The sequence below is a fragment of the Dipodomys ordii genome, unplaced genomic scaffold (genome assembly GCF_000151885.1).
Source record: "Dipodomys ordii isolate 6190 unplaced genomic scaffold, Dord_2.0 Scaffold144, whole genome shotgun sequence".
NCBI lineage: Eukaryota > Metazoa > Chordata > Mammalia > Rodentia > Heteromyidae > Dipodomys > Dipodomys ordii.
Window position 1 is genome coordinate 1,960,074 of NW_012267360.1, and position 16,286 is coordinate 1,976,359.

Genomic DNA, 16,286 nt, shown 5'->3' on the forward strand with positions numbered 1-16,286 from the left:
AATAGACTGATTCTAGTTGATCCCCTGAGAACTAGTATTTTCTTTTTTTTCCCACAGTGATGGTCAAATCCTGTTGTTTAGCAACCATATTCAAGAAACAAGGATGTAAATGACAATGTTTCTTCCACTAATTTAATGCTTTCAAAATATCCCAGACATGTCTAAGATGAACTGCTCCAAATATTCATTTCTTAAGAGAAATAACTGCCCTTTAGGGATTCTAGTCTCTGCAAGATTTTCCTACATTATTTCCTGACTGCAAAAAGTGAGAAGTACAGGTGATCCATAAATAGTTTCTATGTAGTTTCTAAATCAGGCTTTTCATTTTTTTCCACAGCAAAACTTCTTTCTTAATCATCCTGAATAATATTAATGCCTTTGTTTCCAGCACCTTGACACCATGATTGATCATCTTGCTAACCTTGGGAAGGAGACAGAACATATATCATACCATCAATTGAACTTAAGAGAAAATCAGATATAAAAAATATGGAATAAATCATTATCCCAAGATAACGAGACTAGAAAGCATGTCTGTCTGTCTGTCTGTCTGTCTGTGTGTGTGTGTGTGTGTCTCTCTCTCTGTCTCTCTGTCTCTCTGGGTGATGGGCTACCAGCACCATTTAGATCAACAAGTTAAGATTATTTCCGCATGCAGACAAAAGCGTGGCATGATGACTTGCAAGTCCCTGTTTACTATGAAAATCTGAGCATTCGGGGGTGTGCCACTTTTATTCCTACAAACATACTTTATTTCAAGAAATTGTAGCTAACAAAGGGCCAGTGAATTGTTAATTTTGGTCAGCTGTCCAACTCTCCTAAACTTTAGTCTTTGCTTTAAAAATCCCCAGCTTCCCCAAATAGTGATGATAAATTTGGTTCAAGTCAACCACATTTCTGCTTTGCTTTCAGCCAAGGGTTTGGAAGTTGGAGAAGCCCAGCTTTGCAAACATTACACCCACAAAATCCTGATAATTGTGGCATGGGATATTGATGTCAGTATAGTCTCTAGCTTTGGAGATCAAAATATAGTCAGTAGGACTCACACAGTGAGGAAACTCTTAAAACAATCTCTAGCTAGTCAAACAGATTCCTTCTTAGCATGCAAGAAAGGCTGGCCCATTCTACATCCTGCCCTCCCAGAACCCAAATTATTATTTCTTATTATAAGCAGCTTTTTTGACATTCAAAAGGTACAATCTCCTTCCTGTGTTAATTTAACCCAGGGTTTAAGGTCTCAATAAATTCTTTTGTTTTTTTCTCTGAGAATGCTGGATATGCCCAAGCAATGTCTTCTGCCTATTCTGTGGGGCTTAGCCCTTTATAATGATAGTACTCGGCATAGTGTCCACAATACCAGTCTCACCTTCTAGTATAATCATCTATATTAGGAGCTACTTAGGGTGAGAACCATAGTGCTGTCTTTTTGTGTGTTTCCCATGGTGATCCTGCCTAAAATATAGAGAATGAGTATTTGACAATTGCAATTCTATCCTCACAGGGGTAAAATTCTCATGTTACCCTTTTGCTCATAGAATGTCTCTATCAATCCCAGTCACAGTCTATAGCATCAACTTCTGGAGTAAGGGTGCCACATTTAGCACATAAATATATAGGATTCTATAGTTAATGATTTTTTTTCAGTATAAATATAGCCTATAATTTTTAAATGCTGAAAATTAAAAAAATATTATCCGAAGCCAAACTTGCATGCTCTCCTCCCTTATCCTACCCTAATTCCTGCCTTGTAAGATCTTGTTTTTATTTAAGACTTTCATATCTTGTTCAACATGGATTCTATTGGCATTAAGTTTGATAGTTAGAATATTATATTTAAGTATTATTTGTCTTGATTAATGAGATCTTTGAGGTCACTCAGTAATTATCTTTTGCATTCAAACTGTCTTGATTATTTTTCTTTTTATAGGAATCCACTCTCTTGTCATAGCTACACTTTAACCAAACTCAAAATTATTAAAAATATAAAAGTAAGTTTTGATTCCTTTAGTAAATGGAGAAGGCATGAGAAATCTGTGGATCTCAAAAGTCAGAAAGATCACAGTCTAATCATCTACAAGAGAACCTTGTATTTTGATGGCAGGTCTTCCATTTGTTATGAGAAATCCAAAGAAGGAAGATGTAGGCTCTGGGTGCTAGGCTTGGGACATACTTGTACACTGGCTGTACAACTTCCGAAAAATTTTCTGAAAGATCAACCAATACATTGTTCTTTTCCATATGCTTTTGCTTTCTTGCAACTATTTATAGGCCAATCTTTCAAGGTTGTAAAATGTTGTCTTTGTTTTAAGCTATTTCTACTTACAAACCTTCAGAGGATATATCTGCTAGAGTTAATGTATGAAGTTGGGGAGTGAGAAAAGATGGCTAAAATGTGTATAACTTTAGATAATTAAAATGAAGCATCCATATTTGATCTTGTGTTTAACATGGACTGAACTGATACTTGTATCATTTTGTCGAGGTTCTGTGTAGCTACATGAGGTGGTCTGCCTCTAAGATCATTCTATAGGATGTTTGACTAAAGTTTAGATAATTTAATAGATCTGGCAGTTGTTTGAAGACAACTTTCTGTTAAGGAGAAATAAATAAATTACAGATAAAAATAATGCCATATGTATGTTTTGTAGAGCTTTTACCCATGGGTATCTAGTTACTGTTTTAGTATATGTGCTATTGAAGCGAGCATATCTAGTTACTGTTTGAAAAAGACAACAGAGATTTTTGTTGCTTGGTTTTAATTAATTTTTCTGTATCTATAAAAATAGAAAAGAAATGAAATAGAAGGTTATGAAACTTTCAGTGAATAGTTTATTTAAAAGGATTCTTTGTTTTTATAGTTACATGTTAAAGTTATAAAGGACATTTTCTTTGTGGCTTCACATTGTGGGTTGGTTACTGTTGTGTTCTGCAGGCAGAACAGAGATTAAAATTATTGTATTTTCCAGTAAATCATCTCTTTTGATTTTTGGTACAGTTGCAACATAGCCTATGAAATATTGATATAAAATTCCAAACTCTGATGATAACCTAAAATTCTTTCAAATTTATTTTTGTCGTCTCAATTATCTCAAAATGTGATTGCGTAATAGAGAAGCACAAAACGTATTTATTTGGAAAGAAAAGCAAAACACTTCTATGCTTATTGAATATGTAAATGGCTGGAGAATGGAGTAAAACAGTTTTGCATGGAGTCAAATGTGAACATACTTATAACCACACTGAGAATATATTGACTTTCATCAATGCTCATTTTTTAGTTAGAAATAAACAACTTTGGAGGTCCTATTATGTTAGCTACATATTGAAATGAATCTATATTTTAATTGTTTGGACTCTATAAGTGATTCACTGAATTGTTTTTAACCTTTAATGTCTCTAATATTGAATTGTACAAACCAGAAATTATTTTTCTTTTCTTAATAGACTGGAAGGAAAGAAAAAGGAGATCCTCTAAACATTGCAATTGACAAGATGACCAAGAAAACAAGAGATCTAAGGAGACAGGTATTTACTTTGTTTCTTTTGAAGTGCATGAAATTTAGTACTAATTTCCAACAACATCTTCTTTTATTTGGCTTCCTTTTTGGAACTTATGTTCTGGTTGTTATTTCATATTTACTTTACATATACATAGAAATGTTTCACTGGAAAATTAGAGATTATTAAGGAGAGAAATGTGCTGGATTCAATGCTGAAGATGTTACCACCCGGTGAAGGGCAGTCCCTCCTCATTGGCCCAAATAGAATCTTTCCATGTTGACACTTGGATTAAATACTTTCTGCCTCTGCTGTTCAACTTTTTGATTCAGAGAAGGCAAGAGCTTGTCTCTGACCTCTAATATTTCTTACTTATCAAATCTAAGGCATCAAATGATAAAACTAGAATGCTGGTGGTTAATGAGAAATGCAACTCATAATCTAATGGACTAGTTAAGGTCTTAGGACCCAGTGTAATTGATTCTCTCAGGGACATAAACCTAAAATGTTTGCTTATCAGATGGTTGCTTGGGAAACAAGAAGCCAAAAAAAGGAGAGTTTGTTAGATGATTTTAATGTCTGATGGTGTCATAAGTCTGAAAGAGCCATTTTTCTTAGAGGAAAAAATGATCTCAGAGGAGACCCTTTTTATAATGGAATGTTGTGTTAGCACTGGGAAATGTCCTAAATCCTTTTTATGTTTCTTTGATGAGCACCAGTTTCATTGATATTGTTCTTTTCTAGAAGAGACCATAAACTGTATATTAATTTATAACAAAACCCCATTTTCGGTATCTGTCTGCTAGGCAGCCTATCTTGTTTAAAAATGTCCATCTCACTGACTAAGTTCTAAGTGATTTAGTTAGATAGCACAAATCATTGTCCATGGTAGCTGGAAAACCCAGATTATCACTACTATGTCTACCATTTACTCCTGCAATACATTAGGTACAGATAAGTACAGATTAGCAAGGTGTCTGGACAAGGATAATGGAACAACATCTTAGAAGTGATTGACATGAGAGTAGCACACTGTTTCTGATTTCTGCCAAGGAGCATCTCTGCTGTCTCCAAAATATTGCCTGAAGGAGTGGACACACTTAAGCTAATGTCATTCAGAAAGCAGTATAGTTCTGGAATGTGCATTCACATGTTTGACTGCTCAATTTGTTTTGGGGGATAGCATTTCCTCTTATTTATTTTACCTTGAAATAGGCATAACTTTGTCCTTTTAGGCATTAGTATGTGATACAAAATAGATATATATGATCAGATCTGAGTCTCTTTTCACTTTTAGACGAGCTCTTGGAAATGCAATGATATGGGTAGTGGGAATTAGAAGACTGTTAGGGAAAAACATTAAATCTGTTATTTGTACCTCGGGTTTTATTTTTCAATTTTGACAAAATTGGGGATTAAAAGTTGTCTGAGCCTGGTGCCAGTAGTACAAATTTGTAATCTTAGCTACTTGAAAGTCTGAGAGCAGAAAGATCTTGATTTGAAGTCAGCAGAAAAGTGCTCAAGACCCCATTTTGGAAATAAAAGCAAAAATAGATTTGTAGATGAGGTGCAGGTGGTAGAATGTCACCCTAACAATCATGAAGACCTGAGTTCAAGCCCCACCTCTGCCCAAAAAAAGGGTTAGTGATTGTGGAACATTTGTTTCTTATTTTTTAAAATTGTTTTTGCTTTCTTTTCTTATTATATAGTCCAGACTGAACTTGAACTCTTGATTTTCCTCCCTCAGACTTCTGAGTGCTTGGGATTACAATCAGGAGCCATCCTGTTTGACTAAATATGCTGATATTTCTCTACTAGTTCTGTGATTAGGCCTAGGACCATATGCATGCTAAGCAAGCACTTTTACTATTAAGCCACACCATCAGCACCCTCAATTTCTTGAGTACCTTATGCATAAAAACAGAGTCAAATTACATCTGGAAGTTCTCTTTGAACTTTGTAAAATGTATGAGTCCAAGAAAAATCCTCATTAGTCACCTATGCCAAAGGTTTCTAAGGCAAAAACGTAGTTAATTTCATTTTATTTTTTTACACATTAATTTTAGAAGCAGTAATCTTACCTTTGATCAGATTGTCAAACAAGAAGGAGTTTCTCTGCTTCCCTGGACTTCCTGCATTTAGTAGGGATTATGTGTTTTTTTGGTCAGTCGTGGGGCCTCAACTTTGGGCCTGGGCACTGTGCCTCAGCTCTTCAGCTCAACGCTAGCACTCTACCACTTGAGCCACAGCGCCACTTCTGGCTTTTTCTGCATATGTGGTGCTGAGGAATGGAACCCAGGGCCTCATGCATGCAAAGCAAGCACTCTACCACTGAGCCACCTTCCCAGCCCAGGGATTATGTTTTTATTTGTAGAGTTAGCACCGATAACATTCCCTATTTATGGAACTTTTGAAAGAGCAGTTTTGTCTTACTATGCAATGGACAAAGCAGTTTTTACTTTGACACTACATATTTGAGAAAAAGATGATTCTTTTTAGCAGAGGATAGTGGAGAAATTTAAAGGTGACATTTCAACTGATTAAGAGACAGGCTCCTAGGAGAGTTTCCTTGAGTGTGACAGTAGAAGTAGTATGTCCTCCCCTAAAATGATTCTATGCATATGATATTTTTCTCACTTTTACAAAAGATATAGAAGAATAAGGATGAGAGGAGAACAATTTCATGGTATTACATTTCAACAGTCATGGCATAATCTCACTCTCCATTGTGAATTTGGTTCAAACACCTTTCTCATTCTTAATCTGCCTATCTAGGACTAAAATGGTACCCATCTGTCAGTTCCATCCCTATCCATATGTTAGGGTATTTTTGTCTTTCTTACCATCACTTCTGTTCTCCATGTACACCTGTAGGTACAAAATATTCTCTGTGCTAAATCAAATCTACTGAGAACTTGTGCAGATGGAATAGGCAATGACTAATTTGCTTGGCTTGATAGGTAATCAGCTTAGATTTAGATGGGTAGTTAATGGGATTAACAATGTTTTCCCTGAGTGTCTGACAATTCCTATGCAACAGTGGCCCAAGAGTAGCTCATGAGGTTTCCCTACTGCTGAGATACTTTCTGTACTTGCAATCACAGGCAAATCCTCTCTAGTCTAAATGAGAGCCATTAATGATCTGGGATCTTATCCTTGTACTCATGTATTCCTTTATATGATATTTAAAGATATCAAAAATCATTGGAGAGGGGGATGGGAAGGTGGCTCAGTGGTAGAGTGCTTGCCTTGAATGCATGAGGCCCTGGATTCGATTCCTCAGCACCACATAAGCAGAAAAAACTGGAAGTGGCGTGGCTCAAGTGGTAGAGCGCTAGCCTTGAGCTGAAATGCTGAGGGACAGTGTCCAGGCCCAGATTTCAGGCTCCACGGCTAGAAAAAAAAAAAAAAAAAAAAAACCAAAGGTTGTAGTTCACAAATGAAAGATTTTTCAGTAACTTTTATGACTTCCCATGATTTCAGTTTTCTACCTTTTCCTCAGAGCCTCACATATGGGAAGTACTCTTCAGAAAGTTGAACCTTGAAAAGTTCCTCTCATCAACTTTAAAAGAAATAAAGTCAATTACCGTACTAAACTTAGACCTCCCTAATTAAAGAAAGTGGAGTTAGACCTATTGACAGTTTTAAGAAAATGAAATTATCCAATAAAACGAATCTGTTTCAGTTGGATATTTTTTAGCAGGCAAACCAGTCTCTCTTGAGGCAATATATCCCAAGGAACGGCAGAGTCATAGATTGTGAAAAAGGTCATCAGAACCCAAAGGTTTATGTTTCAAAATGATTGACACACATCCACACTGCCAATTAAGCCCATGACAATGGGCAGTGGTAGGGTAGAATCCTCTCAGGAGTATTTTGTTTGGAATTCAAATTGAATTTATGGGAATATAACTGCCAGCCGTAAGAACTATGTTCTAATTTTAGAGCTGAAGGCACAGTGGGACCCATTTCTGAGCTATTATCACTGCTGTGATTCTGGAAGCAGACTCTTGTGGAAGCAAAAGCTTTTGGCTGGCTCTCTATCTGGGTGCCAAGGGCCCACATGGTCCACCCGTTGCTCAGCAAGGACCCAAGCAGTGTCTGCTAGCTGTTCCTATCTGGTCTCTTTCCATGCACTACCTGTGAACTGCTCTAGGCATAGGCTCTTAGGTTTTCCTATACATACAAGGATCTTGGTTTACTATGATTGTGACTTTATTCTTTTTTATTAGTCTTTATTTTCAGGTTGATAAGAAAATTACAATTCAAACATCTCCCTATAAGAAGTTAACAAATACTAGTTCTAATTTTATGAAGGGGGTAAATTTAAACTTAGTCATTTTTACTCTCAAAAGTAATCAGGGGCTTAATTCTTACCAATCTTACCCGTCATAGCCGTTATGGTGATCCCTACAATGATATCTAGTCACGGTCAACTTGACAAATGTCTTAATGTTGCTATTACAGTACAAATATTTTCAACAACAAAATTTTCTGATATAATGATTTTACATTGGGATAAGTAATAAAGTTGGATTGTCATATAATTGACAATCAAGAGTTCCCCAATGACAACATATCACTGGATAGTATATTTAAGGCCCATTTATCATTACCTGGTTTCAAAGAGGACTGCAGAAATATCATCCATGATAAAGGACAATTATAAACCTACATGGTTTCCCAACTCCCCCTCTGTGGCTCTATTCCTGATAGCAGAACTATAGATGAAGACTGATGATCATCCATAAGAGCTTGTAAAATCACTGCCCACAGAATGTTAATTAAATCATAGCTGACAAATGCCAAGTTCTTACCATGTGCCTAGAACAGTTCTAAGTTCTTTCCAAGTACTGCCCATATTTAATCCTTACAGTACTTTTATGATGGAATAAGCCCATGCATGTACATGGGTGTGGAGTGGTAGAAGGTTCCAGCATGAGCTCTCCATAGAACCAGCACACACAGGTGGGACACACATGTGCTGATCCACTCTTGGAGATGTGTGCAGGGAAGAAGGAAGAAGGAGGAATGAAGGCTCATGTAAGTATAGAGAGGTACTTTGTGGTTTTCAATAGGACCACCACACTCTAGGACTAGAGGTGATACATATGCTCTATAGGCAGAAAAACAGTATCTTTGGTGAATGTCAAAAACATGTTATTTATTTGATATTATCTCCCAGGTCTCCAGCTGTTATGGTTCACTGGATCCTCTTTTTTTGAAAAAAAAATGCTATTCAGTTTAGAAATCTGGTTTTTCAATATGTGAATTATAGACTTTCCAAAACATTTACGGATAAAAGGAATGTTGAGACATTCAGTTCTTTTTCTCACATCTGCCTGTGAGGGGGCCAATTATTTTTAGATTCATTGTAAGGAAACATTTTTAAAATAATTTGTTCCTGGTTTTGAATCTGTTTTTCTTCATAAGGATATAAAACTTTCTATATGGCTATCATAACGCAAAAATGATAAAATGATGTTTTTTTTCCAAATATTAAAATTTGTGTTTTCAGGCTGGGAAGGTGGCTCAGTGGTAGAGTTCTTGCCATGCATGCATGAGGCCCTGGGTTCTATTCCTCCGCACCACATAAGCAGAAAAAGCCAGAAGTTGTGTTGTGACTCAAGTGGTACAGTGCTAGTCTTGAGCTGAAAAGCTGAGGGACAGCATCAAGGCCCAGAGTTGAGGCCCCACGACAAACCAAAAGAAAAAAATTGTGTTTTCACACTGACACCCATGTGACATCAAATAATCTTTGAGAATTTGTCGTAGGTCACACTTCTACACTGCTGTGGAATCAGGGAAACCAGCAAATGATCACACCACAACAGAGATTTAAAATATCATACCAAGAAACTCAATGACAGCTAAACACTGTGAGTATGAATAGAAAGTTCAGAATAGGAAAAAGAGAGTTCAAGGGTAAAAGGCCACTGTTTGAACTTGGAAAAGTTCTGCTGAAACATCCCTGGATATTAGCTCACATTTTATCTGCTGAAAATATTCATTTGGCCAAATATAAGATACACAATTTCATTAATTGGAAATAGTTTCTAAAATAGTACTGTGAGCAAGCTCTTTCCTTGTCAAAGTGTGGTTCAATTCATGAAGTGGTCTAATTTGTTTTTGTGAACCAGCATAAGGCTGATTGTTCACATATTAACTCAAGTTTTGGTAGGGCACCACACTTGTCTTTTCTTTCACTGAAACTTTAGACCATAGGATGAGTCAAGTACTTTGAGCAACACTAATAATACAATAATACTATACTGCTCATAGGGATGATCACACACATACATACATACTCTCAATTAAGTCAGATCATCAATTATCTTCTCTCATGTTAATTTCCCCAAATTACACTACTGAAGGAGGAGTGGGAAGGTGAAGAAGGAATTAGCAATGATTGGCCCAAATCACATTTCAGAGAAAGTTTGCATTTTGTAATCTCTGTTTCTCCCTTTAAAAAAATACAATTTTACTATTATTAAGGTGTTGTGCAGAGGGCCTACCATCCCATAAGCCAGGTAATAAGTGCAGTGTTTTTTGGACAATGTCACTCCTTCCTTCGCTTTCTCTCAGTGTCCCTTTTCTGTTCCTGCTCAGAAGTTGCAATCATTCATTTTCCATATGTGTGTGCTGAATACCATGGCAGCCTTTGTTCATGCTTCCTCCCTGCATCCTCCTGCTTTCTATAAGGACAATGCCATTAATAATCCCAAGTGGAACATATCCACCGGAGGACTAGTGAAGGGAAAGCCTATCATATTTTCTAGGATGAATTCCCTAAGCAGGAAATTTTGTACACAAGGATTTAAACATCAATTACTTTTTTTTCAAACAATCCTTTTGCTGTACCACCACATTCATTTCAGAGCACCCTTCTTGCTTAAGTAAAGTTGGCTCACATTCATTGTTGGAGGCTATGTTTAGGCTCCAATATACTTGTCATTTAAATGAAGATGATTGTAGCGAGCATTGTATATCCACACTAGGCTGAATTGAGATGTTGCTGGAGCTAATCATTTTTGCTTCTGACTGAATGTACTCACAGGATCACTGCTGCCCGCTTGGGGCCAAATACATCTGTTCCATTTGACCTTCTTTACTGAGGTTTCCTTATATTACCTAAAATGGCTCCTGGAATCAATCTTCCTAAGAGAAATTTCCATCCGGACTGCTGATATTTCTTTATCTTCTTATTTTCCCAAGAAGGCTGAATAGATTTAAAATCTAGAGTGAATCATCTCCCTGCAGGCTCTGCCTCACCTGAGGCTGTCACCAGCCCTGGCCGGGCCCACCTGCTCCGTGATCTTGTCACTCTGCAGATTGGCTCCTGTGGAAGTGACTGCAGATGGGAGGGAACTCTACTTCTCTCTTTTCTCGGGTAGAATTTGTGAAAAGGATACTGTTAAAACATTTCCACTCTTTATCTTACCTACCCCTTCTATTGGTTCTCATTCTTAGCTGAGTGAAATTCACAGCATATCTTACAACCAAAGCCTTATCTTCTTATCCTATACAATTGTGTTCTTCCCAATCTCCTGAGCTTTTCAACAGTTATATCCCCAGGCAACCCTTCCCTTTAGTATCCCTTAAATCCCCACCAATCACTGAGTTCAGTTATACCACTTTATGTATCTTCAGTCCATTTTTTCTGACTCTTACTAGTTTTGCTCAATTGCTTTTCATTAAGGAAATGATCACATTTTCATAACTAATCTTGACTCCAGCCTCCTTCCCTTAACTAGTCATAGCCCCAGCAGTCTGGTTAACTGCTATTCACAGATCCTTGTGCATTTGATTTGTCGTTGACTCTGTCTGGATTAACCCCTACCCTACATAGCTTAGCTTGAATATTACCTTAGCTTTATAATTGATTACCTCATAAAAAAAGAATTTATCCAGAAAATAACTAAAGCATTTAAGAATACCCTATGAGCCAAGTGTCAGTGGCTTATACCTATAATCCTAGCTACTCATGAAGCTAGATCTGAGGATTGCAGTTCAAAGTCAGCCTGGGCAGGAAGGTCCATGAGACTCTTATCTACTACTCAGAAAAAGCTGGATGTGGGACTGTGGCTCAAGCCTTGATCAAAGAAGCCCAGTGTTCAAGCCCCAGGGTGGGTCACAAAATGAAAACCAAAAACAATCAAAATATCCCTATGAAGATACTTTGTAATGTATTTAAGTTATTAATTTGTTTTTTATATGTCCCTGTTCTATTTTTTTCTTTCTTCCTCTGGCATTTTCTAGTGGTCAAAATAATTTTGTATCAAAAAGAATGAGAACTCACCTATGTTAGGTGATTCCCAGCCATCAATATATATTCCTTGCTCATTGATTCAGGGATAGATTGGTTTAAAAATATCATTTATACTATGATAACCATTTCTATGTTAAAAGAAGATACCTTTACCCAATAGTTTTCCATTGCATGGCTTACTTTAGAGACTTGGTCCAATAGAAGAGAAATAGTGTATATTTGATCCAGTTTTGGAAATTTTAATTTCATGTATCTGCAGTGACACCTTGAATTTATGCCATAGTCTAGTGTGGTGGCACATGCACATTATCTTAGAACTTGAATTTATGAGGCTGTGGCAAGAGGATCACACAATCAAGGCCAGCTTGAACTATATAGTGAAATCTGGTCCTACCAAGCTGTCCAAGTATTTCATATTTTCTCTCAGTTTTAAATTCTACTGACCTTGTTTCTTCATCTACTGACCTCTTCCAGACTGTGCCAGATCATAGAGAGAATCACCTGTTTTGAAGGCTGATGAATCCATACTTGAGGCTTAGAGTTATCAAAAAAAAGCCATCCAACCAACTAACCAAGTGATTTTCCCATTCTCATGTATTTACCATAGTATACTTAACTTCTGGTTATCGACCTCTGGACAGAATTTTCCCTCACCAGTTGTTTCTCATTACCTGTTATCCTCCAATTCAATTTGGATGTTATCTACCCTAGGATAGCATTAAATCTCACAGATGAAGGCCTCATCCCACAATACGGCCTTGGTATCAGGTGCCACTTGCAAATAGTAGATTGTTACCAATACTTTTTTTTAATTTTTATTTTTTTTATTGTGAAAATACTGTACAGAGGGGTTACAATTACATGGGCAAGATAGTACATTTCTTATCAAGCATTGTAGCCTCCTCCTTTGTTTACTCTTCCCATCCCTTCCCATCCACCCTCCCTCCCCCAATCCTCCCCCCACCCCCCCTGCCCAAGTTGTAAAGTTCGACATGACAACTTGTACTTCTCATTGTTGCAGCAGGTCCACTTGTATCCTTATTTAAACGACTTGTTTTTCCCCTTCCCCTCCACAAATTATACCGACATCAAATACAGTGAAAGCAGGGGTTATACTGTGTGGGAGGGACATATAAAGCAACAAAGAAATAATCTTATAATTGCGTTAGAAACAAATGCATAAAAAAAAAAAACATTTAAAATACATATCTTAGGGTTCATTTCCCTAACATCCCTAACCTTTCTGCTTGTCTCAGATAGTAATTGCAAATAAGGGAAGCCATGGGACCTATGTTTCTTTGGGCTTGGCTTACTTCACTTAATATAATTTTTTCCAAGTCTTTCCATTTCCTAACAAATGGGGCAATGTCATTCTTTCTTGTTACCAATACTTTTGACTGCCAACTATTGATCAGGGTTCTCATGACTCACCCTTTAGGTAGAATATTTTTTCAGAGTAGCTTGCTGAAGTAAACTAAACAGTTACGGCTCCTTATTTATATACAGAACATCATGAACAATACAGATAAATAGAGAAATATGGAAAGCATGTAGGAAGGGATACTGGCATGATAACCACCCATACTTCCACATGATTAGCTAATGGGAAGCTCTCTAAATGCTGTCCTTTTGGGGTTTTGTGATGACTTCTTTAATAAGCACGACTGGTTAAACGATTGGCCATTATTAATCAATTTGGCCTCTTCCATTGGTATAGGTCAGGACTGGGAGGAGAGCTGAAAGTTCTAACCCGATAATTACATTGTTGGTTCTTTTGGCAGTCAGCTTTCATCCTGAGGCTATCCAGGAGCCTAACTTACCTCAGTAGAACGAAAGATGCTCCACTTAGTTAGATGCTGGTAGCACTTGCCTATAATCCTCATTACTCAGGAGGCTGAGATTTGGAGCAACCCTGGGCAGGAAAATCTATGAGATTCTTATCTCCAATTAACCACCAAAAAGTCAGAAGTTGAGCACTGGTTCAAGTGATTGAGCACTAGCCTTGAGCACAAAAGCTCAGAGACAATGTGACAGTGTCCAGGCCCAGAGTTCAAGCCCCAGTACGGATGTGTGCCTGTACATGCATGTGCACACACATGTACACAAGCATGCACACACACGATCCTTCTCTCATCCAGGAAAGATTTTTGAGCTCTGTCTCAGTAGCTATCAGTTAAGAAATTACAAAGATTTTAGGATTTCATTGTCAAGAATTAAGATCAAAGACAACATATGAGAACTAAAGATTTTACTAGTGTCCATATCTGTATATATTATTGGGAATCTATTTCAAACACTAGGGATAGAGGCCGTGTGTGTTTGTGTTTGAGTGTGTGTGTGTGTGTGTGTGTGTGTGTGTGTATTATTTCTCAAAGCCTCTTTTCCACAGACATACTTTGGAAATGAATATCTGATTGTCAGTGGCTAGATGAGATCCAGCTATGCCAAGGAGCATGGTCCTAATTAGAAAAAAGGTGAGTGAGGCACTGTGCTCAGGGGTGAAATTTTAGGGAGCACCCAAAAATCAGCTCCATGTAGTTTTTGAAAAAAATAAAAGCATTGTAAAAAAAATAGTCCATGGTGAGCAAAATACCAACTTTGTAAACAAAGATAGGATTGCTGTAAATAAAACAAGGCAGCACTAAGCCATATTGAAGCCTGAAGCAAAAGGAAAAAACATCTGCAATCCTGATCCTGTCTTTATTTACATGTGACTATTTTGTCCCTCATGGATTAAACTCTTCTTATTCCTGGCTCTGCTCCTGAGCCTCTATGTATTAAAGTCTTGGCTGCACCTGCAGTAGGAGAAAGTTCTTTCCCCAAATTGTCAATGTCAGATGATTGTCTCTCCCCTCCTACATGAGTGGCAAAAGCTCTGGCTTTTACATTTTATGAGATGACACCTTGGACCTCAGATTCAAAACACTATTTGAATAGTGGTGTCTTTAGGTTGTCTCACACAAAATGAATTTCTTTTTGATGTTTATCACAGGGACACTGGCTTTTTATAGCACTCTGAAGTACTTCTGAAAAAATGGAAAGCATTTTAATATTGCCGATTTACTCTTCCAGGTCTACAGTAATTTCCTTACTACCTAATTATAAGGCTTGGTTTAATTTACACTATACATAATGTTTACTGATGCACATATGGTGCCACATTTCAAGAAACTATACCCAAATTGGTATTTTTGTTATACTGGAACATGGAAAATTTCCTTCATATGTACGTGTGTATGTGTGTGTGTGTGTGTGTGTGTGTGTGTGCACACGCTCAGGCACACACATGTGCATTTAATTCTCTTGAAAAAGAATATGCCCAGTGAGTAGAGGAAAAGTCATAACTATCCTTAATTTGAAAAAGAAAGACACATGATCTTTTGCCATTTATTTTAAAACCTGAATGATGACAGGTGTCTTAGAAAAAAATCTGTTTTTACGTTAACATGTGTTTAAATCTCAAATCAAGGGGTGAATAGGAGTTAGTGATAAGGAGAAATAGGAAGGGAAAACAGTCTTGTCTCCTTGGCTCATTTTTTAGCTATATTTGAAAGAGAAGGTATTGATTCAGACATGAAGGGTTTTTAGAGACAGAAGGAACCACCAGGGCCCTTACAGGATCTTCATCGATGTAGAGATTCCTTCCAGTCTCTCTTTAGAGATAGGTGCTCATCCCTTATCCCAGAAACAGGTACTTTCATTGTATCATTTTAATTGTTAGAAAATTGAGTTTGTGTCAGTGATCTTGTAGTGACCAAACTTTACTATTGGCTTTGTCCTGCCTAGCTGAATTCTCAGGCCTATATATAAGGTCAGTCAAAATCTTGTTTAGCCCAAGATAATGGTACCTATCTATAATCCCAACATTGAGGAGGCTGAGGAGGAGGATAATAAGTTTGATGCTAAATTAGCTTACATAGTGGGCTCTGTCTCAGCCCTCTCCACCAAAAGAAAAAGAGAGAAATCCACTTAAAATTCTAAAGATCTACAAAGAATGACTATTACATATGAAATCATGATTGCTTTGCCATTGCAGAGCCCAGAGTGCCAAGAATCATTAGGTTTAGAGATTAAGCAGTTATATGTGCCCTCTTGTCATGAAAACAACTGAAATAATCAGCTTTCTTGATGATTTCTAATCCATTATTCCCATTTGTATATGGTTATTTATGAAGGTCAGACAAGCAAAGCTGTGCCCTGAAACTGTTTGACATTTATTTAGTGTTCATTCTTTGCTTGGATTTTAATTGACAACCTCTATAACCATTCTTCAGAGGTAGATTACTAAAAAAAAGTTTTCTGAACAAATTGTTGAAGTTCATTTCTTTTTGTTAGATTAAAGTTCTCATGAATACAAAACTTAGAAGTTGGAGAACCCAAATGAGATGACTCTGAAGCCTGTCCTTTTAATGACAACAGTCTTTAAAATTAGTTCACTTTAGTCTTAGTTTATAGCTTTTATTAAAAGTCCTAGTGGAAATAGCATAAGGTAAATATCAATTATTAATGAGCTCTGAGT

At 37.0% G+C, this 16,286-nt stretch overlaps 1 protein-coding gene across 3 annotated transcripts in view; it reads left to right on the plus strand.

Moving 5' to 3' along the window:
• Ctnna2 (catenin (cadherin-associated protein), alpha 2) overlaps positions 1–16,286 on the plus strand; it is a 1,112,116-nt gene that overhangs the window by 845,519 nt on the left and 250,311 nt on the right. For all 3 annotated transcript variants that reach the window (XM_013031823.1, XM_013031821.1, XM_013031822.1), the window contains exon 8: positions 3,445–3,525. In XM_013031823.1, the coding sequence (XP_012887277.1) occupies positions 3,445–3,525 (81 nt within the window). The remainder of the gene's footprint in view (positions 1–3,444; positions 3,526–16,286) is intronic.